General features: G+C 44.4%; 1 protein-coding gene across 4 annotated transcripts; it reads right to left on the bottom strand.

Annotated features, from left to right (window-relative positions):
• Window positions 1-1,252: 1,252 nt before the first annotated feature.
• Window positions 1,253-26,534, bottom strand: NFRKB (nuclear factor related to kappaB binding protein). Of its 4 annotated transcripts, none has more exons than XM_048968211.1 (27): window positions 26,378-26,534; window positions 25,475-25,626; window positions 25,033-25,234; window positions 24,820-24,947; window positions 23,756-23,930; window positions 23,445-23,546; window positions 22,766-22,839; window positions 22,348-22,432; window positions 21,706-21,886; window positions 21,450-21,558; window positions 20,883-21,009; window positions 20,011-20,076; window positions 18,938-19,017; window positions 18,811-18,854; window positions 18,347-18,407; window positions 17,573-17,747; window positions 16,870-16,976; window positions 16,444-16,567; window positions 15,920-15,999; window positions 15,021-15,241; window positions 14,631-14,925; window positions 14,128-14,346; window positions 12,860-13,645; window positions 12,012-12,118; window positions 11,103-11,238; window positions 5,118-10,370; window positions 1,253-1,314 (listed from the first exon to the last, which is right to left on the bottom strand). In XM_048968211.1, the coding sequence occupies exons 2-26, from the start codon at window positions 25,607-25,609 to the stop codon at window positions 10,245-10,247; spliced, it is 3,945 nt and encodes a 1,314-aa protein (XP_048824168.1). In that variant the 5' UTR covers window positions 25,610-25,626; window positions 26,378-26,534; the 3' UTR covers window positions 1,253-1,314; window positions 5,118-10,244. The 4 variants fall into 4 exon arrangements, with proteins under 4 accessions (XP_048824168.1, XP_048824167.1, XP_048824169.1 ...); XM_048968210.1 differs by lacking the exon at window positions 1,253-1,314 and having other exon boundaries at window positions 8,076-8,172; window positions 8,838-10,370; XM_048968212.1 differs by lacking the exon at window positions 1,253-1,314 and having other exon boundaries at window positions 8,983-10,370; window positions 18,347-18,404.

Genomic DNA, 26,534 nt, shown 5'->3' with positions numbered 1-26,534 from the left:
CAGCATGATTCATCTCTCCATCTGTAATGCGAGGAGAATAGTTACTGACTTTGGAGAATGGGACCTGTAAAAGCGCAGCAAGTTGCCCTCAGTTGGCCACATGGGGTCACAAAGGCCAAGCTGAGATGCAGAACTGCTTTTCAGAAAGCTTTTCAGGGATTTCTGTTTAATTTGGATGGGAACATTCCCTTTGATCTCTAATGCTTCTTTCAGAAGCTGTGAACTGAGTCCTGCTTCCAAAACATAACTTCGGCAGGGATCAGAAATAGCTTTGCCCCTCACATCAGTAATACCAGTCACTTCAACTGCTTTAGCACTTAGCCATACAAATGCTCATTACAGAGCTTTCCTGAGTTCATGATAGCTGGCACAAGAGACCAGCTCCATCCTGTGGGAGGCATAGGCATGAGCAGCGAGCAAAGGATGTGGAGGGAAGCAACCAGCATGCAATAGGAAAGCCCACCTGCAGCTCTCCAGCACACCACAGACAATTCTGAGACACACTTTCAAAATTAAGGAGGGTCATTTCTTGTTTAGCAGCCACCTGACAGCTGTGGGACATAGCATGCAAATGGCTAAGAAACACACCGTAGGATGAAAGCTTGCTGCCAGGATTCTACAATTTGCTAGGCCTTTCTTGAGGATTTCCATGGCTTGTGAAAGCACAGCCTCTTTTGGTGAGCTCTGAATCAGTAACAGCAGTGTTTGCCAAACTGTAAGTGTAATAGAGTGGACAGGCTTGAATGCCAGGTTTCAGGCACTGTGTATTTTGAAATGCAGCTGTGCACTTGGGCACACCCAAGATTCAAAGTCAGTTAAGGTCCTGTCTGCCTGACAGTCTGCAAATGAGTAAGAACTGAGATGCACACAGTGCATTGGAATCACCTATCTCTCTTTGCTTTACTACAAACAAGTATACCTAACCTGTGCTCACCTGCCTTGCCTCCTTGTTTCTTATGGAAAAGATCTGGTATTACCTTAACTGCTTATAACCAAAAAAAAGAAGGCACAACTTTGATTTTTCATTGATTCCTCTTATTTCCCTCACTTTGCTGATGAGGGATGTGCCATACAGCAGGGCTTTTTTTTTGTTTGTGTTTTTTTGCAGGTCCAGCTCCTGCTTTCAAACATACAGACTGATGTTCTTTCTGTTATCCCTCTAGTGGGGTATGGTGAGACTGCATGTAAAATCAACAGGCCCACCCTAAAGCAGGAAATCAGGCATGAACTCACCCAGAGTTCAGTCTGCCAAAGGTGAGAAGTAATACATGCTCTCCCAAGATGCTGCTTGTACTCTCCAGGATGAGGCATCAGCTGGATGAAACACCTTGCTGGTTAGATCAGCATTGCAGACCTGCTCTAATCCATTCTCCACCTCAAAAGATGACAATTTGTCTGCCTCCCCTCCTCCCAGGACAATCTGTTCTTGCATTAATGTGACCTTCCTTTCTACTCAGTGAAGCAGGAGCGGAAGAACAACAAGGATATTGATGTGGGCAACCTGGGAAGAACACGTTCACTTCCAAAAACAGAAGCTAATCATTTAATTTAAGGACCAGCAGCCTTTGGCATGGAAGAACAAGAAAGCTGCAATAGGAAGCAGCCCTTCAAGCTCAGCAGGAACTGGAAATCACTGCTGAGCATGGGATGGGGTCTTGGAAACCCACTGAGCAGCAGCAGCAACTCTCCTCTAACACACAAAAACCATTTCTACACTACAGAAAATAGAAAACATCTTGTTATGAGTTCCAAAGGTAAGGACAGTGGAGGAAGAGCCTCTATACCTCATCCTGCTGCTTTCACATCGCGTGATAAACCTCCTGGGTGGCATCTGCACTGTCAGTTGTCTGAGCCCCAGCACAAGGCAGCTCTGCAGGATCCACAGGGAAGATCTGACTGCAAAAGTGCTGTGCAGATCTTGCAGTAAAGGAAAACACACAGTGTAGAGGGTGCCCAGCATTTGCAGCAGCATTCACAATAGGAGGCAGCAGTGCCAAGTACAGTGGTGGAAACAGCAGATTCATAAGCACAAGAGCTGAAATATGACCTTCCTACAAGCAGAGTGGCTCTCTTTGGTTTCTCTGTTGGGTACTGGTTACTTCTGGTATTTGCTTCAGGCTTTTCTGACTCGTGCTCTCAGAACAAAGCAGTATCTTTAGCTACTTTTCCAATGAAAAACTCTACTGACAAATAGGGAATCAATAGGATTATGGTGTCGTGATACCTTTAAATGCAGTTGCACAAAATGGAAGCACACCCTTTGTACATGTAACAGAATACAGGAAAGTCTCAGAGGAAAACCTACAAAGAAGCAAGCAGCGTTTGTCATCAGCAGTTGAGTCATCTAGTAAAAAGCAAGGATATACTCTGGTACAAAGAGCCTCACCTGTAACTTTCTCCTGGTCTGGTTATGGAGTGGGCACAAAACCTCAGATAGAGGCACCTCATCCAGAGTGTCTGTGTAAGCAGGGGGCTTCCTACTTGGTTGGGCTGAAGTTGTAGTCTGTCCCTTTCTATAAGGATAAGGACTTTTTGTTATGCTTATGGGAGTAGGGACCCCCTTTGGAACTTCTGACATCCAGAACCCTTCCAGTTTGTTTCTGAAAAGCTACAGTAGTTCCCAATGGCTTCTGGAAGTTGAGACTGTACTGAGTATCTGTGGCACGACTAGCACTCGGCTACCAAAGAATCACTTATCTCAACATTATTTCCACCTAGGTCATGCAGCCAAAAGGGTGACCACACCTGACTTAAGGAATAATGCACCTATTGTGTAAGAGCAGAAGTAATCCTCACCCTCAGTTCTGTCTCGTTCTGTGCATGACTTGGACTGACAAATCTGAGATACCAACTCATTTGTGTTCCTGTGAGACAGACCACTGGTTGGCCCTGAGCTCTGTCCTACACCAGTCACAAGAGTTCAGATTGCCCTGCAGGGAGCCTGGTGCAGGCAGGGGAATGCAGTGGAAAGCTGCAGCTGTTTGCCTTCAGCCTGAACCACACAGCACAAAGGAGAGAAGGAACCTTATTGTGGTGAACTGCTGACTGACAGGACTGGGGGCGAGGATGCTCCTAGTTTGGAGGTATGTATCCTTAGGAGTAGCTTCATTATATATATCTTTTCTCTCTCTGTGAGTGCATATATATAAAAATATATATGATGCAGGTGATCCTTCTGTGGGACAGCTTCCTTTCGCCTTACTTTAGCTACTGATCAGTAGCTTGGATCATTCCTGTAATTCTCTGTTTCACTTTTCAGAGCTGTCCCTTCCCTGCACCAGAGGGTGTGATTCAGCTACACTAACATGTATTTTTGACTGCACAGTAGTAATTACAAAACTTGAGCAGCAACGAATACAGGCAATTATTCTCCTGCACTGCACTGAATCAGGAGAGGCGGATGCTTTGTTGTGAATCCTCTGCTTAACAAACACCCAGGGCTTTGGTGAAGCCAATTTGCTCAGCACTGCCTCCCACCCAGAGGGAAGCTGGCCCAAATCTTCCACAGATTTCTTGGCGCAGCTCTGCTGTCTGCTGGACAACCAAACTGAATTGTGATGTGCAGCTTTATTGGTGCAGATTCCTAAACTGAACCTTCACTCCAACAACGTAACTGTCCTGCAGGTCACAGAGAAGAGACTTTTCTTAGGACTTCACAGTGTGTTGTAATTCAAAAACATGCTGTAAATTTTAGGGAAAAGCAGCCAAGTGACCTTAAACAACAATGACAGAAGACAGCATATCAAGGATGCCCTGGCTCCTGGCATGTGTCAGAACCTATCAGTAGCTTCCTTTTTGATCATGCTAACTGTGTCACAGGAAACATGCAGGAAAAAATGGCCTTGACATTGGAGAGATGAGGCCTGAAATGGCCTTTCTTTTCCTGCTAGTACTTCTGCATGTTCCAGCCAGTGCAGGAAGCACTGCTGCTAAGCAGACTGAAATCAGAGAGATGGAGATCTCAAATGTACTGGAATTCTGGCCAGCCTGTTTACACATCCTATAAGCTTTAAGTAGGTATAGCTGCCTTCTAGCTACAGAAAGATTTGGCAGGTATTTGCAGAGTTAAGACAACCAATCAAATACATAGATTTGTTTCAGAAGAGACCAACTGTAAAAGCCTGGCCTACCACAGGCTGCAGAGCTGCTCTTCCCTTCCCTTGGTGGCTCTGTGCATCTCTGGTCAAGATTTTGGGCTGTGTGCTTCGTTCCTGTGGGACAGCATCACTGCAGGAAGGGTAACAGCTGGGTGAAGCTGATGAACATTGCTCCTTGCTGCCTGTATTTACAGCTCTCTCCATGGAGGTTGCAGAAGGTGCAGGACTCACCCCTCTGACTGTGGTCTTTTTCTCTCTGGTACCACTAAATTTACAGACCAGGCCTTCCTGTTGCCTTTCAAAGAAAGAAGGTGCTGGATTTGTGGCCATGAAGCTCTTAGGGCTTTTTAGGGAGTCCTAAGCTTTGCATATTAATGTGTTCCTGCCTGCCAGCTGTCCTCCAGCACATTTGGAACAACAGCTCAGTTATGATTTTAGTTAACAGCATCCTGTATGACCGCATTTGACACTGTGACAATAAAACTGACAGCAAAGACAACCATCTCTCTCTGCTTTTCACCAGCTTTAAGACAGCTTCATAGGCTACTACATGACAAGCTACATGGGAAGTGCTTTTTCATTACAGGAGCAAAATGAAAATGTTAAAAGCAAATCACAGTGCAACAGCTTACCAACCTACTGCCTGTCATTTAAACTACACACACTCATTCCACCCCAGCTATGAAAACACTCCTTACACCAGGCAGTGCAAAGAGAGGCCAGCAATTCATAAAGTTGCAGTGACTTTTCACTCTCTGCCCATACTCAGATTTTCACTGTATAATTGAGGGCACCAGGAAACAGGGAAGAAAACAGTTCTCAGCGTAGGCCTTCAGGCAGCTTGCTTAAGCAGTCAAAAAGTCCTCAGCACAATACTTTAAGTAATCAAGCTTATTTTTGTATGTAGTGTTTCCATCTGTCTCAGAAATGCCAACTAACCACTGCTTCCCCACGGGCAAACATCGTCCCATTGCTGACAATTCATTCAGAATCATGCATCAAAGCACTGAAGGCACTTACCCAGTTTCAAACAACGCCAGCATCTTTTCAGGTGCTTGTTTCCAGGTCCTGGTTGGCTCTTTATCTTCATCAGCACAGCAGTGTGACCGTCAGCAGGTCTGCCCCCTCCTGCATTTGGTGATACCTTGTGCTGTAAGTGCGGATGCAAACCCAGCTGGTCCTGGGGCTATTAAAGACCTGCACGATTTTCTGTCAAGGATATTTGCTCTGGAAGGTGAATTACTTTGCCCCAGGTCTTGCAAACTGGAGGACAGTGAGAAAAGGTAACTTGACAGGTGTAAGGCTTGTTAGTTTGGTGGATACTTCTCAGTGGAAGCGACCAAATTGGCTCTTAGAACTTTTACCTTACCTTTTACCTTTTACCTATTAGTCCTCAGTGCAGGACGCTGTGTACAAGATCAATCCATGCTCAAACTGGAAACTGCTGATAGGGTTTACAACTGAAAAGAAATCAGGACTCCCCTAAAACATGGATGAGGATGCAGTGCTCCATCTCTGTTCACAGATAGGAATTCAGCCAGACTTGTGGGAAAGCCAACATCAGATCATTTTCAAGGCAAAATGCTTACACTGTTTTGAGAAAAATTAAAACTCCAAAACTTTAACTGACAGTTTTTCCTGACAGTAATTTAACAATAAAACTAAATGGAGCCGGAATGCTCTGAGTTTCATACTTTGTTCCAGAAGCTTCCCTCATACTCCTGGATGGGTCACTTTACATAGGATGCATCATCTCTAAAGTGAATGTTTAAAAGCTCAGATTTGAGCTTTTTTGATCATAGTCATCCATGATTATCTTTACAGTCCATGGAAAAAAATGGCAATATCCAGAGAGCAATTCACCCTACAAGAATCTGGGGGTGGTCAGATGCATTTGCCTCTGGAGGTACCAGTGGTGAGTAATTCAGATTTCTGTATCTAGAAATTCAGTTAAGACAAGACAAATTCAGCCAACCATTGGATGCTACCATTTCCCTTCTGCAAACAGATGCCACATTTCTTCCACACCTCCCAGCAGCAATCTGTACAAAGCTTGGGAGATACACAGAACCAATACAAAATGCCAGAATGCTAATGAAGCCCAGGCTCAAAACTACAAAGTGCACTGTTAACCCACACTACACTTCTGATAATGATTACAGTCTGCTTTTGCTGGTACACAGTTATTCTATTCCTTGTTATACCCAGCTATCCCAACACTCACTGGATGACAGCAGGACTGGACACTGAGAGGCACAGTGGGAGGAAGCAGCTTGCCAAAACGACCCTGCATTTCAACACACATTCACAAAACTTCCATTAAACAACCATACTGAGTTTGTATTCACAAGCTGCACTTGCTGTATCACTTGATACAGCAATGCCACCCTGAAGTTTTTATCAAACGAGGTCAGTAGCTCAGTGGAGCTGGAAACACAAAGTAAACAGAAGATGCCAAGTTCCAGCACACGCCAGCTGTGCAGCTCACAGGTTACTGCACCGCTGCACAAGCAACTGAACCAAGACTCCAAGGAGCAGCTCACAATGCAAACTAAACATGTAAGCATAGTACTCCTCTGGGTTATTAAAGACAAAGGCAGAAGACAGCGTTAATGTTTAACCACTCTGCTGGTGGCAAAATGTTAATTCCCACTGCTGCACTTGGATGTACTTTGCTACCACCGAATGACCAGTGTAGCACTGTAGATGCTATTGGATTTACAACACATCTAACCTAATAATAATGACTCAACTAAGTTACAGAGGGAACTAAGCTCATCAGTGCCCAGCAACTACAGCATTAGAACTACAGCATTAGAACACATCTCTGTTTGAGGCAGTCTCCATCAGTTTCCCCTGCAGCTCTGTCTGCTCTGTAACAAGCTGTGTTTAAGGCTGCAGGGGAAAAGTCTCAATGCCAGACTGCCACCACACAGTGCACTGTGAATAGTACTCAGCCTGAAGGGTCCTGAGGTCAGGCACCAGCTGCCAAATCCAGGCCATGCTGGACCAGGTTCCAAAGCTGAGTCTAATTCTACTTTGTTCTGCTGTCTGTGGTTCACTTTTGCCGTATGAAAAGCAAGCAATAAGGTTTCTGAACTTACCTAACAACTGAAAAATGAAGAACAACTGTTAAAAAGAGGCAGACTGCTGTTCAGTTAGTTTGCTTTGAAAAAGGAACACTCCAAGTAACCCCAAGGAGAGATCATTAGGTTATGAGAACATCTCACTGAGGTATAAATAGAGATTTTCCCCACGATTTGAATAAAATGAAGCAGTTGTTAAAATAAAGGTTAGTGTGTTTAAATGGCCTGAGGCAGTCTGTGTAGGACTCAGTTCTTATAAGCAGTGATTACATGATATTCTCTCAGTAGAAATAAATACCTATCCCACAGCTTTTAAGAAACAATAAAGGCTCTTACATAACACTCATGAGGAACTCGCTGTGATGAAAACAGGCTGTAATCCCATTTTTTAATTGCAAGAGATAATGGCCGGGATGCATTAGAACAAAAATCCTTTCAGTTTCAGGCCCTGCAGGACAAACAGCTGGAAAACAGATACTGTCAGCACACTGCTTTCTCTCAGCCTTTTACTCCTGCTCCTGTGCACAGCCCTGTGGTACTCACAGGAAGAGTGTTTAGTTCCCAGTGCAAGGGGACAAAGGAGCAAACACATGGAAAACAGCCTAGCTTAAATATACCCTCATCCAGCCCTAGCATGCATAAGGAAAAACTAACTTGAACCCCTCTCTGCCTTTAAGCACATTGCTAAGAGATGATAGGTTACTTATAAAACCGATTGCTCTTTACTTGCAGAAGCTGAAGGGTTATTTTTCAACCAGAGTGGAATCAACGCATCAGACGGGTGAAGCTGAACCATGGAACAGGGCGTACTTTGCTCTTGAAATTGGTGTGCTATTCCATTCAGAATGCAGCTCTTTAACGTAAGAAACCCACACAGTGGCTGGTGCTCCTTCCCCAGAGATCACAGGCTTCAAAAGCAGCAAGAATGGTCTTCAGTCAAGCAGCCATGCATGTAAAGGTAGCTCACGTGGACAAGCAGTTTAGCAAAGCTGGTTATGGAAGAAAGGAGACGGTGATGATCTGAGGAGTCAGACTGCTGAAACTCAGCAGCAACAGCCTCAGAGACACACTGAACTCATGCAATTAGATGCACGTTTTTTAGTTTTGTGAAACCTAATGCTTTCAGTGCCTTATGTTCCAGAGACAAATTCAAACGGCTGCTTGCAAGAAATTAAAGGTGCTTCACACTGTAATCATCCTTCAGCACCTGATTGCAAGTTTTGACACTGAAGAACCTTAGAAATAGAACCAACAGAGCACAATCATCTTGATTATGCTTTGAATTTAGAGACTCTTTCATGTAAGCCATAGAAGAAGGTTGTCATCTCTTCCACTTCTAATGTTTAACTTCACAACTAAAAGCGTTTGTAGAAGGACTTCAGAATGTCTTCATACACCCCCCAGACCACAGCCCTGTCCTGTCCACTTGTTTGACAGACTTCATACAAGAGGTACACAAATTGACAAAGCAGGACAGGTGCTCAGAAAACTGTTATCACTCCCAGTTCTGTTCTTGTGGCATATCCAAGAGCTGCTTTGTGTGTTGGTGTGTCCTGCTTGTTTAATACTTGCAGCTAGCCAGTTTTTTCATATAAACACCCATTTCCTCCAACTCACACAGCAGGTTAGCTGCTGCACAGAAAGACTGACATACCTGACTGAAGCTTAGCAGAACAGTTTGCTCTGCTCAGGTGCAGCCAGTCTGAACAGCAACACACAGCTTCAGCTGAGGCTTCTGCCATGAAGTTCTAGAGCACTGAGAGATGAGACTTGGTTCTGTAAATACATTCTATTCAATTGTGTGTAACTCAGAGCAAACCAGGTTTTAAAAAAAGACAAGAGGAACCATGTTAGAAGGAACCATCTCACAAAGGAAGATGGACAATCTATTAGCCCTTGGCAAGCTAAACAATCATGTACACAAAACAACAAGCTGTACAAAACTGAAGGGAGATGGCAAAGGGATTTGTAAGGCTTTCTGTATTCTTATTCTCCTAGCTCAACACTCGTTGTGACCTTATTCTGGAAAAGCTTCAGGGTCACACCAGGACAGCAAGGAATTCTTCTCCAATATGTGCAAAACTCAAATTTGTAAAGGGTTAAAATTCCAAAGATAAAAACCAAACTGAAGGCCAAACAGAATCACTGGCTAAAACACTTCTTCCACGTCCAAGAGACTGAAGTTGGGGTATATTTGAAAACATATTCTCAGCTTTTAAAATAAACTAGTCCTTTCTGACAGACACAAACATTTGTTGAGGAAAAATAAAGGAGAATGCTTCTGGTGAATGCTTTCCTTTCCATCATATTCTTATTTGTTGACAGACTTACTCACAGTGACTTCTTGTCATTTTTATCTCTCTGACTTTTTTGTATCTCCTTTGTCTCTCTGTTTGTATCAAGAATCATCCTGACCAGGGGCTCTTATACTGCCTTGACAGAAATTTGACATGGAAGTGGTATCCATTCAACAAGAAGTTGGAGCTCAGAGACAGGGAAGAGGTATTTTAAAAGTCTATACATAAATAGTACATTGAATGTTTTAGGGATCTACTTCCAGGCTATGTTACAAACAACGTCTGGTGTTCATGCCATGATCCTAAGTCACCTGTATAAAATCAGTGACAGCTAGACTCCACCAAAATGCTGCACCTTCTTTGTGACTTTGAAAAGCCAACAAGTTGTCTCTTCTGAGCAAGATACCCTGGTTAAGAAGACCCAAGATCAACTGCTTTGTCTATAAACCAAAATGGACAGAAATGACAGATGGCCTTTGGTAAAAAGAACTTCAGATGGGAAGAGAACATGGGAAAGAAAAACATCTCTTAAATGCTGAATGCCACAGAATTTAGCTTTACAGATCTGGACTGAAACCATTTGTTTTACAGGTACAGCATCTTCTGATGTGGCATTTCTACCTCGACAGCACATGCTGACTGCAGGACAAGTAACATGTGCTGCACGTGACAGAATCCAGTCCAGTCCCTCGCCATGACTGTGGCTGGGTGACCTTGGAAGATGACAGCAGATTCAGGAAAGCCATTGGTTTTCAGACCAGTGCTCATAGCTGATCTTGGGACTGTTTTGGAGATGGAGCTGTTGTCACGACGACAGTGGAAACTGCTTTAGTTGAGCCAGACACCGTTCCCTGCTGCAGATGGGAGGCTGGAACTGTTTGAATTCGCACCTGTTTGAAATGGAAAGAAAAAAATTCAACCTGTGTCAAGAACAACCTGGTGCCACACAGCACCTGCATCACACTGTAAATGATTGCTTCTGCTGCTGACAAAATTTCAGTTAGGTGAACAAGATCAAACACCAAAACATATCAGAAACAGAATGTGGCACAAGAAGATCGCTGCATCCACTACTCATGTGGGAGGGTGGCAAGAGATCTCAAGATCAGACAGGAAGAACTAAAACCTAGTGTGAATAAAAACTGACATATCAGCTGCTATGACAAGTTTTCTGAGGAAGAACTTCACTCCATTGGATGCTTCACTTCTCAAGACTTATTATTAGCAGCTCTCAAGGAAGGTTACCTTTCTGAAACCGAACACTAAGTTTCCAGACAGCAAAATGGTTACACAAAGAAGCAATGTGGTTTCTTCAAGAAATGTAGGCCTGCAGAAGCCAAAGAGCAAAGCAATAGGAAGTCAGGGTACAGAAACAATCCTTCAGTCAACCAGAAATGACAGGACTCCTGGTTTTCCATTCATTATACCATCAGTACTTCACAAACATTTAAAAACCATAACTGGATGTAAGGAAGGAAAAGGAAACGATGCAGTGCATGTGCTCAATACAGACAAGCTGTGCACCTGCACTTCTCATGGAAGCCCATGCATCTATCAGATGTCCTCATGAAGATGTTCAGTCATCACAAAGCAAATGAGGGAATCATTCTTCATGCCATTACCTGTGTGGCTTGGCCTTGCTGCTGCAGCTGCTGCAGTTGCTGTGCAGTCAGAAAACTCACTGGTTTGTTCCCAGCAATCAGTTTTGTCCCTGCTGGCATCGTAGTCAGGATGATATTTCTGCCCAACCCACTGATGCTAAGGAAAGAGAATTGTTGAAAGGTTAATAAACAGTACAGCAGGCTATGTCTTTTATGAATTGTTTTTCAGTTGCTAGGAGATTAAATGACTTAGCTAATTTACTAATGGTTTTAATTATTTTTGTTTCACAACAATGGCAAATACACAAGTGAAAAGTTTATGTCAACGTTTCTCACGGTTAGGGAGAATGACTTTATCACATGGACTAAACCCTCTAACTCTGGACCGTGTTTGTTACTGGGCTAGTCTGATCAGACCTGAACACTTCCCAGGGAATGCAGAGAATAGCTGAGCACACAATGTTCTGCCTTGAAATATGAACCAAGGGAGATACTACCAGAATTCATGGAAGAATAAACAGAAAGACAACAATACCTGAACGCCACAGGGATTTGCACTGAGGCAGTTAACACTGCACTAGTTTCTCTGACAGAGAGATGCCCTCAGATTACAAACAATTTTAGGTATGTCACCAGGTTAATTCTTGCTCAAACAAAGAACTAATCTATTATAAACTAAACTATTATAGTTGGCTTAAAAGCAAATATTATTATTTTCTTCCCTGTATTGTTAGAATCCACATCTCAGTGCACCTAAACAAGGACTGCATTCTTTGTCAGACTCCACATTCAGTTTCTTGCTGTTAGTGGTCCTTTCAACAGACTTCAAATCTCTACCATCCTCTGCTTGCTAGATCCCCAGGAACCGAACTGCACAGAGAACCTCCTCAGTCTATTTCCACACAAAACTACTAGGTGGAAGGTACTCACTTGGCTCCCAGGTTGCCCTTGATGATGGGGGCAGTCACCACGCTCTTGCCTTTCACTGGCTGGCTGATCACTGACAGAGGCACTGTTATTCGTGCTGGTAGTTTACCCTAGAGAAGTTGAAAATACATGAGAAGCCACAGGGAATGCAGCAGAGAAACTGCTTGACAACAGGCAGTTGCCATTCAGCTTGCTTTTCAGCATCCTGGGAATAGAAACCAAAGCAGTGTTGCTGATATAATCTGCAGTCTAATTGAAATTCACCTCCAACTGATTCACTTCACAGCTGCCCCAATCCTGCAAATCCCTTTCATCTTTGCACCACAATATTTCTCTGTGAAGGAGCATTGCATTTGCCCATCATTTTTATCCTTATGAAACTATGGTAATGTCAATTAACTTACTCAACTTTCACAACACAGTTTACATTGCATTCAGCTTTGGGCATTAAAACCACTGGTAATAGCTATTAAACCAATGAACTGGTAACTTGGTAAAAATGTTTATACAAGTGAAGAGCACTTCTGCTTGGGACACTATTCCAAAAAAGGTGGTTTCAGAAGCATGAGGCAAGATGCTGAACTGCATCTAGTGGTGAGGACTTCAGATAAACCCAATTTATTTCACTCACTGTCTCAAAAGGAGTTTTTGGAAGACACACAGTTAACTGTATTCTGGTCATTCAATACTTAGCTGCAATTCCAACACCACAAAATCAGTTGTGGACTCACATTCTACACTACTTAATTTGACCTTCTGCAGATGTAAGAGGTTTTTAGAGATAAGCCATCAGTAATAAACCACCACTCCCTTTTCTCTGCCAACTCCAGAAAAACCTCAGCATTACTTACTGCCTGTGATGTGGATACAACCGTGGTGCTGACAGGAACCTGGCGCACAGCAGTACCTCCTGTGCCTATAGTTATGGGAGTCCCAGCAGCTCCTGAGGCAACAGCAACTGCTTTGGACACTGTGGCGCTCACGGTTGGTAAGGAGACAGCTGAGGTATGGACTGAGCCAGGCACGCTCACTGCTGCAGAAGAAGGTACTTGCTTAGAGTGAGCAGCTACGGCAATCGTCTGCCCAGCTTTGGGTGGCATCACCCCCAGCCCTTGGACGATTCTTATGGTAGCAGCTGGCTTGGCCTCAGTGGATGCCACTGTAGTAATGGCTTTGCTCTTCTGATCCGCCACAGTCATGCCCAGAGCAGGCATCAGTCTGAAAGCAGAACTCGCTGGCTCTGCAGTCTTTAAGTCAGGAGTCACTTTAACCACTGTGCTTCCAGCTGGACTGGAAGAAGAAGATGAGGCCGTGCTGGTCTTGGCCGGAGAATCAGCAGTCTGGACAGGATTGGATGTCACGTGCAATGTTGCAGAAATGCCCTTCCCACTAGCACTGCTTCCAGCAGCTGCTGTGAAGAGGTCCTGAGTCAGTTTGACAGTAGTGACTTGAGATTTGGCCAGGGTGGCCATCATGTCCGGGGTGATCCGCAGCACTGTCTGTCCCTTCGCATCTGTGGTGATTGAGGAGGGGGGCAGGCGCAGCACATCTTTTCCTTGGATCCGAAAATTGGTGGCTGTAAGTGGGATGCTGCTTCCAGGCTGGGTCTTCATGCCAAGCTGCCCTGTAATAGCCACCTGGAAAAGACCAGAGAACCAGATTTGTTGCATCAAACTGGAACACAGTCCAGGGCACAGTAAAACAAGAGTAAAACTTCCAACAGGTCGATGTTTGCTCAGTGTTCTTTTCCTCTTCAGCAGGATGCTAAGTGCTCACTGCACTCCTGAAAACAGTTTTGGTTGCTTGCTACACAGCATTCACAAAATCATATGAAATGTTCTGGAAATTGTTTCTACTTCAAACAAAAGGAATGGAATAAAAGAACAACAGGTGCAGATTCTAAGTTAAAGAGCCTGCACTAACATATTCTTTACCTGCACATGAAAATGGGGCTAAAATACAGCAAACCAGCAATTGCCTGAGTCTGCATGGTCAATCAACTGGTACACGATGGCTAACTATTCCTCTCACTTTCTTTTCACATCTGCATGCACATCTGTCACGACAAATGTCAAACAACTGGGACATGCAGTTCGCTCTCATCTCTCCTCCCTCTCACCTGCTTGATGATATTCTGGCCAGCTACATTCTGGATGACAGTGGTAGAGGAGGTACTTGTAGCAGAACTGCCTGGAGAGCTGGTTACTGCCTTTACAGCAGGACTGGGTGCTGCAGACAGTCCTGTCACAGTGATGCCTGTCTGTCCTGTCACAGAGGTTCCTTGTCTTTGCACCTGTACTGGGCTGGTTTGAGCTTTTACTGGTAAAGTCATCACAGCCTACAGCAAAACAAAGAGGCAGCTTATGAGCAGACTAACACAACCCTAACAGACTAATACACAGTGCTTTTGTCTCATGCCTTAGCTTGCAAATTCTGTATTTTTTAGTGTAACACACAAACAGATGCTGCCACATAAACTGGCAACGGAAACAAAAAAGGGGGCACAGAACAGTAGTTGTGCACAGCTGTTAACAATGCTCTGTTCCTGCAGCTGCACCAAACTAGAGAGACCCACAGACAAACATCAGAGCAACTGCAGCATTCCCAAGCAGCCAGTCTCACCTGAGGCAGTACTTTGGTTTGCGTGGCTGTAGCTGGGACACGGATCTGAGGCACTGATGTAGGCTGCTGCTGCTGCTGCTGCTGCTGCTGCTGCTGTGTTACCACTGGGGCTTGAGACACAGCTGGGAGGCTGGACTGGGCACTGACCACTCGGACCTGCGGCAATACTGATGATGCAGTGTGACTTACCACCCTGCTGGGAGGTGGCTGCTGCCCAGACTGGGTCTGTGAACTCTGGGCTGTGGAAAGCAACGTCCCAAGCTGTGGCATGGTAGGGGATGAAACCAGAAGAACGCTACAGAAAAGATAAAGCCAGTAGGTCAGCAAAGGTGTAGATGACTGAGAAAGAACCAGTAATATTCACAAGTGTAAGATAGAAGCAGAGCATACCTTTGGCTGGGTTTTGCTGGCTCTGATCCAGCATTAGGTACACTCTTGCTCACCACAGACACTGGTGGGGGTGAAATAGGGGTTGCTGGTAGTGCTGGTGCAGTAGGTGTCACAGGAGTCACGGGAGTTGGTGGCATGCTGGAGTCACTAAGGCTCAGCTGACTGGGCTCTGACGTGCTGCTGGGGAGTGCTTTCACAGAGCTCTCCTTGTTACTAGATTTCTGCAGAGGAACCAAGTCAAACTGAAAGTTTTTACAGAAATGGTTGTCATTGTTGCACTGTAAGGAGAACAGACTGAGCACTTTAAACAGCTAGAAAATTATAAATGATGCCACGGTGCAGAATCCTGAAATCACAGACATCTGTCTTTCTGCCTTCCTCAGCGGCAGCCACAAGTGGGCTGATCAGTTTGGCTGTTCCTGTTCCAAGGGAGAAGTGCCTCTCAGCACTGAGAAACGTTCATAACAGTCAGATGTCCACTCTGGTTAATTTGCCAGCTGTGACTATTTTACAGATATTTGGTATCAATGCCAAAAAATCAAAGAAAGACATGCAAATCCTCACAGCTTCAGCACAGGAAGAGGCATGTTTCACATGCCCTGCTACAGACTGATCTCAAAAGATCTAAAGCTACCACTTCTAAGAGAAGGAGCACAAATCCTGTTGATCTTCCTGCCAAGATCAATGTGGGTAATATGGGGAGAAGCAAAGTTCCCTCTTTTCTTTTACATTCTGTGCACTGGTACCAGACTAACTCTCACATACGTGTACAGAAAGGAAATTAAATAAATAGGTGGCAAATTTCACCAGCCTCAATAGATGCAAAATTTACAGATTAAGTTAAATCCATATCTCATTCTCAATCACAAATCCATGCCCATCTGTGCAAAGGAATTTACCACTTTTGCTGGAGGTTTTGGCTTCTGCTGGAGAGCCTTCTTGGCCTTTGCTGCAGCAGCTTGAGCCTGGTGGATCCGTTCTGCAAGTATAAGTTAAAAAGAAAGTTAAAGAAGAGTTAAAGAACACAAACAAATGTGCTTAAGAAAGTGGCCACCTCTCAGTTCATCTTCAGGCAAGAAACACAACACACATCCACGCAGGTACATGTAATAGCACATAAAAAAAGGCAAAACAAAATTAGCCCAAAAGGCTGAAATGAAGATGTGCTGAAGTTGTCAATGTACATGCATCTGCAGTTCTTGCACAAAGAATACTAACATACTGCTCTGCAAGACTGTATGCTGCTGGGCAAATATTAGCAAAGACTAGAGAAAAAAAGCTAGACTGATGAATTAATGTTCATCATTCAACTAGGATGGAGAAGCTCAAGAGCACAGCAAATGCTCTTGAAAAAGCAGGGTGAAACATGTGGATAGTGGTGTAGGTAAGGATGCACAGGGCAGTCCCACCAAGGCAGGCTTACCAAACTCTTCCTCACTCCTGTTCCGGTGCAGGTAGATCCACAGCTTGCGTCCAATGTCGTATTTGACACAGGGATCTTTCTCATAATGCAGTCGGTCCAGAGCCCCACTAACAACAGTGTTAACCTGAAAATTCAGAATTCACTGTATTACAGCAGGTCCCTGTTGGGGCAGCTGGGGGTCACGTGCAGAAAAGTCAAACCCATTCAGCATTAAACCAGAGCAAGTCGCTGGCAATCTAAATGCAAGAAATGACTAGGAGCAGAAGTTACACTGCAGGGTGCTGCTTGCCCTCTTGGATTAAATGGAGCTTCAACAAATCCAAGGGCTCTGAAAAATCGACTGTTTCTGAATCTGTTCTGTAAGCAGCTGCATGCATGATGTGCTGTAAACTCTGGGTCTTTTTTCCCAGATGACATTCAACTTACTTGAGCACTTGTGACATCAGGAGCCAGGAACTGGGAATCTTTAAGCAGCTCACAAATTTCAGCACGAGTTCCTTCTCCATTAGGAAGCCGAGCAGCAGCATCACGAACTGAAGTAGAAAATCAGAGCTTAAACTTCCAGCCCTAGAGAAGCAGTGGCATTCAAATAATTCAGCAGATATGTTTCTGTATGCCTATCTCCTCTCCACTGTACAATGCCCTCACAGTCAACAAAATCTAGTCCCAGTGATCCCTCAGAGCCCCTGATGTCTGTAGGAGCAGAGATTACAAATGATCATTTTAAAGTACACTGACTGTGCTGGTGTGGAGCCAGGAGCAATGAACACAGGGACCAGCACTCAACTTCACAATGCCCCAACTTCACAACAGCACACTTAAGCCACTATTCTTTGTCTTGCAGTTATCTGAGCCTTAGCTCCCACCAGCCTCGTGAGCTCTCCTCTGCATTTCCCATTTTCTCTCACAAAAGAAGTAAAACACAGCTGTCTTCTGTTCTTGTAGTCAACTCCAGCTCCCAGCATTTCATCACCATTATTTCAGGTCATTTTTTTCTTCTTCATTTATGTCCTATCAGTCCATCCACCTTTTTCTTTCATGATGTAGATTCCTAAAGTCATTGTTTGGGTGGACAAATGTGCCTTTTAATTAGTAAATAAACAACTGTCAGAGCATGCAATCGCCTTACCGAGGGACAAGATGGTGACATATGCTGGTCTGTCTGATCGCAGCAGAGAATGCTCTCGGGCTTTGTTTAATGATGTTTCCTTGTCAAACACCCCCTTCACAGGACCAACAACCGACTCGAAGCCGTGCATACGGAAGGTGAAAGCTTTGTGGGGCTGGCTGTAACGGAAACGCTCCTGTTTTGAAACAAGAGGAGTGAATTTAGCAGGATACAAATCACAGAATGGTTGGGGGTGGAAGGGACCTCGAGGATCACGGATCTCCAACCCCCTGCCACAAGCAGGGCCACCAATCCCCACATCTAATACTAAACAAGGCTGCCCAGGGCCCCATCCAACCTGGCCTCAAACACCTCCAGGGATGGACGGGGCATCACAGCCTTTCTGGGCAGCTGTTCCAGCACCTCACCACTCTCCATAAAGAACTTAAACAGAGCAAAGTCTTGAGGCTTGTAACTGATACTGTAATACAGGCTAAGTTACTATCATTCTCTAGATAGTTCCTTAATTAAACACTTAAACAGTGTAGAACAAACACAGTTCAGGTCAATTAATTTACCTGATACCTGTTGGAAACATAGGGGTTTTTGAAATAAGCAGTCAGGATATGTTGTTAGCAAGTTCTATCTGAGGCTGAAACACCCACTTCAATAAGAAGGAACACATGAATCATTTGTACCAACAAACTTTTTGGAGAGTGTACAATTCTCAAACAATTCTCAAAATACAAATTGTCTTCCTTCCATGGCCAACTCTTAGGAAGATTCTCTTTTTACCTGCTCCTGGAATACACGTTTCTCCTCTCCAGTGCTAGGTCGGACTACGTAGTCAGTCCTTCTGAAACAAAGACCACCATCAGTTTTGAGCAACAAACCCACAGTACTCCCAAAACCTATCCCAAAGGATTAGCCACCTCACTGCAAATTCTTCTGGCACCAAAGAAAAGGCTCTGAAAGCACTTATGCTGGTATAAATAATCCTGCAGAGACCATAATATATTCTTTACAGTCTACCTGAAAGTAAGCAAGGATTTTAAGCAATCCAGTAACGAGGACACGTGTTAGATCAGAGGACTCTTTGGGTTTGCAGTGTCCAGTTATTTCATCTATAAACTACAAATTCCCTCCTGACACATGATGCAAAATTTTCCTTTGAAGAAACCAGCTCTAGAGGTACAAGGACCAAACCTCCCAGCTTCAGCACATACTGTGAAAGTTTAAAAGCAGAATTGTACACTTACACTCTAGGAATTGGCATTGTGGCATCTGAGCTGTCTTCATTCTCCTATCAAAGAAACAGAAATGTCAGTGTTGGATACAACCCAGTCAGGCTTTGTGCTGCTAAAAGACCATTTTCTTCTGACTCACTTTGAAGAAAGTCTGGTCCTTGGTCTCCAACCAGAGCTGAAACAGTGCTGCCAATTCCTTCTCATGATCTTGGCAAGAACCTAATCCAAAAACCAAGAAACATAAGAAATGAAAATTATTTGTTACAAAGCCAGCTGCTCACAGTTTGCAGTCACCTCCTGCTCTCTTCTAACCTCACATGTCACCATCACAAGGCACCTTACATACTTCACAGATGCTCCAGTTTCACTACTTGAACACAGGCACAGCAAAGGGCTGCAATCTAATAAATGCCCTGTGCTCAGATGAAGGACAATGCTTCACCCCCAGAACAGCAGACAAGACATTGCTTGCAATACTTGACACGTGCAGCTGGTCTCCACTTCCCAAAGTAAATGCAGTCAGCAAGACCCCAAGCAGAAACAAGTGTCTACATAACCTGCACCAAAGACTAGCAGAAGGACTGGAGGAATACCACAGAATAACAGAATCATTAATGTTGACCTCTAAGATCACCAAGTCCAACCTGACTCCAAAATTTTGCCAGTTTAAACCTGTGAATATGACCAAGAGTCACAATAGCTGAGAATAGAAAGATCTGCCTAGTAGCTGAAGTAAAAAATGCAAAGCATCTGTAATTCACACAATACGAGCCTGGGCAAATTTATTCTTAATTTGCTCTTCAGTTCCTGCTTGTAAAATGAGAATAAAATCAGCCTGCTTCACAGAGAAGCTTAAATTATTTATAATTGTAATTAAGAATTAGACTGAATAATCAGAAAGCATGCTCTGCAGCATGGAAAATATGGAAGTGTTCAGAAAGATCTGAAGGGTGACAAACACAGCTATGCCAGCAACATAAAGGAAGAAAGGCTCAGTGCCTTTGATCACTTACTCTTTCTACTGCTGAAAATAACGCCTAGCAAAAGTACTGAATGTAAACCTCATTTCTGCTCAGCCAAAATACAAAAGGCCTAACCACTGAAATTGTGGATCTGCTGGACTTCATCTCTGGGCTACAAGGAAAACAGAAGAGTTCTGGGGAAAACAAATGATCTTTACTACAGTAGAAATCATAGAGAAGTGCAAATTACCAAGCAACTTCCACTGCTGAGTTTTTTCCTTGAATTCAACGAAAGGTGAGAAGCTGGATGGAACATCTACAAAGAGAGATGCGCAGTTCAGAATCATCACACACCAACACAACCCCTGCAGTTCCACAGCTGCAATGCAAACTGTTGAGTCAGACTCACAGTGACAGCATTTCAAGTGCTTACATCCCCAAATGCACACCTGCCCAATGGGAAGGTCAGCATCTCCTGAGTAACAGTGCAAGCCCAAGAACAGAACAGGGTAACAACCCTGTCAGCTCCAAGCTGTCAGATGAGATCCCAGGAACTTTACTGCATGGTGGCTATCCATGGGCTCACGTTGAAACAAACTTCAGATTCACAGTAATCACCATCATGCATCCATTCTGCAAAGGCCACTGCAATCCACACTGTCCCTCCACTTAAAACTAAGCAAATCAGCACCATAGACTAAATTAGTTTAAAAGGAACAAGTGGAGCTTAGCTGGCCCAAGCCCCAAGTAAAAGCTGGGCCAACTTCATGTTTCCAGTGGATTGCTCAGAGCAGCATCTTATTTATTTGTCATTATCTCCAAAGGCAACCACAGCTCTTTGCACCTGCTTCAAACATGCTGCTTTACAGACACGGTTTAAACAGGAGAAACAGCCTGTTTCAGTTTCACATTCATTTGAATCAAGCTGGGTCTTACCTACTATCCTCATACAAAGTCTACCATGGTCAAGAAAGAAACCTAAGACCTATTACAGAAACACTGTAAGCAATACAACAACTTACTGTACTGATGAATTAAAGACTGACTGAAGCTGTAATACAAACCAGCACTGATTAGAACAAATGCACAAGCACCATTAGTATTTCTGACAGCTATTCTTACCTCTGCTGTCACCTGTCAGATACTGCAAGGCAGGTAAAACCAGTTCAGACCAATTAGGGGCAAAGGAGAACCAGGTATTCAGTGCACTGGCAGGAGAAGTTTGCCAATCTATAACTTTATCCTCAAGCTGGAAAGAAAAAACAAGCATTCTGTTAAAGATTGAATGACCTAAGCTATGAATGCTCAAATAGCAACCAAAACAGCCAAACATTTAATGGGAAAAAAAGATTTGATACCGACAAAAAAAGATCACCTGACTTTTTCAAGTGTAAGATGGTATTTCAGAAAACAGACAGCAAAAATAGGGAAAAAATTCCCCCCCATCACCAGGCTTAATACACAGAATTTATGTAATCATGGCCTGAACAGCAGATATGGAAAGACTCACAAAGGCAGGTGAGAGTTGTTACAAACAGATGTGGGTTGTCATTTTTTAATATGGAACCACACAGGATGTGATTTACAGCAAGATGCTTCCAGACAAAATCTCTGTTACACAGCTACAAAAAACTCTGCACTCTAATTCTACTTTCTGCAAAGATTCTTAACCATGTGGGTGGTTCTCACCACAGAGAGACTGGCAGGACCTTCCAGAAACAGTATCTCCAGCAGAAGGAAGAAGAAGCTGGAAGATATTTCATTGACTCCAAGGCATGGCTTCATCTCTTCAAGAGGTCTTCAAATGAAAGAACACACAAGCAGAGTGTGAGCATCCTGAGTTTGAGATCACACATCATACAAAGCCCATCTTCATGGACAGAGGATATGGAGCTGAACATCCTCCAAGCAGTACAGAGCATTCAGGGCATTCAGAAGCACTTACTCCTCTTTGACAGATGACAGAGGGATGGGGGAATGGTCCTGAGACAGTGATGGGATCCCATGTGCACCGCTGAAAGAATCAGCCAAATCTTCCACCTCTGACTTAACGACCTTCAGCTTTTTCTTCTTTTTGTCATCCTTTTCCTTCACCTTTTTCTTGAAGGTTGCAAGGTCAAATAAAGCTTCAGAAATGATAAAAGGTAAGAAAAACAACAAGAAAGCATCTTACTATATTTCAGTGGGGACCATAAAATAACAACATCATTAAACATATATTCAAAACCACACATGAAACAAACTTATTCACTATCTGCTCATCCCATCCTCCTACTCCCGTCTTTTTTTTTATCCCTCAACAGGAAAATCCCAGTTTCTATGCCAACATACATGAAATTAGAAAAGCAAAGGTAACAGCCCAGAGCAGGCATACAAATTAATTTAAAATCAATTAGCTGGAAGCACATTCAATAGAAACTGGGATTGCCTGTGTGCAATCCAAACTTACAATCCCACAGCAGCTAGCCAGGTATGCAAAGAGCAAAAGAATACAACACTCAGCAGAGCCTACCTCCATCCTTAGATTTCCCAGTCACAGAACACCCCATGTTTATGCAGTGTGCAAGCACTGCTTCCAGCCACTGACCTGCTAAGGAACCTTTCCTGCCAGCATTTACACGAGTCATAATGTCCTCAAGAGTAATATCTGCTGTCACCAAGTCCGGGTGGTCCTACATGGGACAAGGGAACAGAAAGGAAAGTCAGGAATGGATAAAATGCTGTGTTAGCAACAAAGATACAGAAGATAATCAAACACTGAAACGCCTCAATCCTGTCTGGGATCAGCTTAAAAAGTGAATCACTACAACAGAAACAGGGAAGTCTTCAATCCCCAAGTGGAAAATGTGTCTCAACAACACACGGTGGAAGTTACAGAATACTTCTAAGCAGGTAACCATGCCCAAGAGGTGCACATATCCATCAACAACTACACGTGTGATGCTATGAACTGAAGGTGGCCACACGCTCTCCTTGTCAGACCCCAAGATTTCCTGTTCTCTTACAGGTTGGTATTTTCTCTTCTCGCGGTGTTTCCTCAGCATCATCTTCAGATCACTCTCACCAAGTTCTATTCTGTCTGCAGTGAAAAAAGTCAGAGATAAGATGCCTTTCTTGTTTTGCTTGGTTACTTTACAGACTCAGAATGCAATTTTCTATTCATTCTCACTCTCAAAAGCTCCAACTTACAGTAAATAAATATCACTTGATAACTGGAAACTCTTTTCATCGACCAGTTTGTTACAACAGTTTCTATCTTTGTTCATTAGGTTTCACTGCTAACGCAGGTATGGAAGTGAAAAGAAGTGAGCACCAAAGGCTCTGCAGCCCTGCTTACAGTAACCTTCAGAGGAATTCCCTTGCCACATACAGCTAAACAGTTACAACTGTACCATGCTACTGCTTCAATCATCAAGGACAAAAAAAAAACCAACAAAAAAATCAGCAATATTAAACAAACTGCAGACTCTGTGTTAAAATACTATTATTTTTTCAAGTGAAAACAAAGCATGAGAAGATTTGGATACTGTGGGGACCACACAATTGAAGTATTACATGATTTCTCATGAAACAACAGATTCTCACAGCAGATTTATTGCAGGCTCTCAGAGGATTCTCAAAGTAATCCTCACACCTCAATCCTTATTGAGGTCAGTATACCCCAACACCGAGGTTGTTTCTCACCTGCTGTTCTCATGTCCATGGTTGACAGTGTGGGTATCACCCTCAGGGGAACCGGTGGACTGGGACAACGTGAAGGAGAGCTCGGGGGCCAGGAGCTTAGATCTTCAATAAACAAAACAATCAAATAAATTTCTGCAGGTCTTATCAGCCCCAAACACAGCTAATCCTGTTCCTCAGTGCTTGTCAAAGGGCAGTCAGTAACACTGGAGTTCACCTCTCATTCCTCTACCAAATACATTATCCTCACTTTAAAAAAAAAAGCCTTTTTCTCTATTCACAACTCACATCCTTACTGCAGCCCAGGGCATTACCTTCTTCATCAGAAGACAAAGCAGTATCTCCACACTCCTCTTTCACTTCCCTCAGAATCTTCAAGTAGCGCCGATGCGTGCGTTTCTCCCGCTCCTCTGCGTCATACGATGGTGAGAAATGCTTCCTCTTCAGGATCATATCAGGGCCTCCTTTCCTAGCTAGCTCCAGCAAGTGCTGGAAGAGAAGATATGCATGGTATGAGTTATCTCAGTTACAGCTCTGTAAGTTAGAATGGTCAAGCTATGTGCAACCCCTGCAAAGTATCACAATTTGTTGGCAGTTCTAAAATCAGCATTATAAACAATCATTCAAGCAGAGGGGAAGAAGAAGAGATCTAGTAAGAGATTTCTGCATCTTCCTTGGTACGTAAAACACTGCACGACCACAGACCAGCAATACGTGGACTGTTCAGGACACAAACCACTGGTCTGAGATCTCCTGTGCAGTTTGCACACCTAATGAAACATGAAAAACTTCCCTTGTGAGAGCTACAGAGGAAATCAGCTCCTGCACGGTTCTGTGTTCATTTCCCACATTCATTAACTGTGAGGCATTTTATACAGACTTCCCTCTTCACCCACCTCAGTGTTTAAGCTTAATGCAACAATAAACAAGCATTTACAAAGGATATATTTCAGTCGGCAGATTGGCTGACAGCAGTATCCATATAAGACTTTAGAGATCCTAAGCTGTTCTACTGTTTCCAACGAAGCAGTGGGTTTGTAAGGCTTTGTTAGCAAACTTCTGGTTTCACAGTGACAAATGTAGAAAAATCACAGCAGACTGACTCATTAAAATACAGTGAAAAAAAGCAAATCAAGGGTGAGGTGGGCACAAAAAGGACACTACACAAATGAGAGCTATGAGAATTTTAAAACCTAAGTCTGAGGTGCATCTTTGCAAACAGAACTTCTAGCATTCTTATTTTACACAGGCCACTGGAAAAGAAGAAAAAGGAGACTGGAGAATTGCGAATGCACAGACACCAAGGCACACTGCTGGAAAGACAGCCTGCCAGTTACAGAGCACAAGAAAGCGATGGCTGCGCCCCGAAGTCACTCACATTGCGGGAAGCAAGGATCTGCTTGAGCAGCCTGTAGAAGTACTGCTGCTGAGAGCTCAGGTAGCGTTTGTACTGCGACTTCAAACACAGCTGCCGGTACTTCACAACTTCGGGATTGAAGTGCCCATCTGTGGTACAGAGGTAAAAATTCCTTCAGTTTTCAGCCTGAGAACTTAACTCTGATAACACACCACAATTATTGTGCTCACTGACCCCGGAAGAGTTTCTGGGCAATGTGCAGTGGGTTTCCAAAGCGGAAGTTTTCGCCACTGAACAACGCAGAGATGATTTTGTTCTGATGCTCGCGGTTGTTTTCAGGAAAGTGAGGCAAGAACGTTTTGAGGTGTTCTTGCTGTGCATCTGTCAGCACCTCCTGCCACGTAGACAGGCTGACAACCTCAAAGAAGATCTCGGGCTAAAGAAGGGAAATAACAACAATGAGAAGAAATGCATAAACATCTTCAGCAGCTTAAGCTCCTAAGGCTTTCTCTGTAAGTAACACAAGGCTGTCTCACACCCAACCAAACAACACTGTACAGAAGTTGAGGAAATAAATGAGATTGGTAGCAAGAAAATTCTGTTCCTCTGTGATCCCCACAATAGAAGTTAAAACACGCTGTTCGTCAAGGCTCTGCAAACACAAAGCACTACTCACATCCTCCAGAAGGTCCTCGGGCAGACTGACTCTGGTTGTACCCAGCAGGCAGTCCTCCATGATCCGCGCCCCATTTCCGTCCCCGCATGGCCCCAGCTCCAAGGGGTCTGTCAGCATGTGATCCAGAGAGTCCATTCTTCTCTTTCCAGCTCCTGAACAACAGCAGCAAAACCCTGAGCACACCCACCAGTACCAGAGCTCCCAAACCAGCTACGCCCCACACTGACAACATCTGAGGGGTCACATTTGATGAAGCAGCTGCTCAAACGCAAATCACACCATTAATCCAAGGGACACAACCAGAGGGAAACACAAAAGGATGTTCAACTGCAGCACACACTGTGCCAACGGAGGAATGCTTTTCCAGTGAGCACGTAACACCAACAAGCACAGCTGATCACCTCACACTGCTTCCTTCGTGCAGAAGCTGCCACATACGGAGCGAAGCATCACGATAAAGTGACTACATTCATCTTTTTGGAGAGTCTTTGATACGCAAACCGAAACACTGAAACTAAGTTCAAGCTTTCCACAAGCTCTGTTTGCAGGCAGGGGTTGATGGAGGGCCCTGCTCCCCTCGCACAGGACTTGGAAACAGCTGCGCAGCTCAGCTCTCGTCTCCCTTGGCTTTGTGCAGAGGCCGAAGGGGGGGAAGCACGCAGAGCAAGTGAAGGGGAAAAAAAAAAAACCAGGACAAAAATGGGTATTTCACACTGAACTGCCCGAGCTTCCCATCGCACGGCACGCAGAGGACAGCGGTTCGGCGCTGAGCAGAGACGACCGCCCCGCCACGCGCCCCGACCACGGGCACAGCGGCACGCACCGCCGGGGGGCTTCGGCGGGCCGCCTGTCCCGCACCGAGCGCTGGAGGCCGCCTCCCCCGCGCCCAGGCCGCCTCCTCACCTCAGCGGAACCCGCACGGCTCCTCCACCGGCAGCGAGGCCGGGGAGCCGCCGCCCGGTAAGCACCCGGCCTTCCGGAGCTGCTCCCGCCGAGGCGCGGCCCGGAGTTGCCGGCCGCTTCTCTCAGCCCCCTCACGGCCCCCGAACCGGAAGTCAGA

This window comes from Lagopus muta, chromosome 22, assembly GCF_023343835.1.
Source record: "Lagopus muta isolate bLagMut1 chromosome 22, bLagMut1 primary, whole genome shotgun sequence".
NCBI classification, from domain to species: Eukaryota; Metazoa; Chordata; class Aves; order Galliformes; family Phasianidae; genus Lagopus; species Lagopus muta.
Note: the sequence above shows the minus strand (reverse complement) of the source record. Positions and strands in the feature narration are given on the sequence as shown.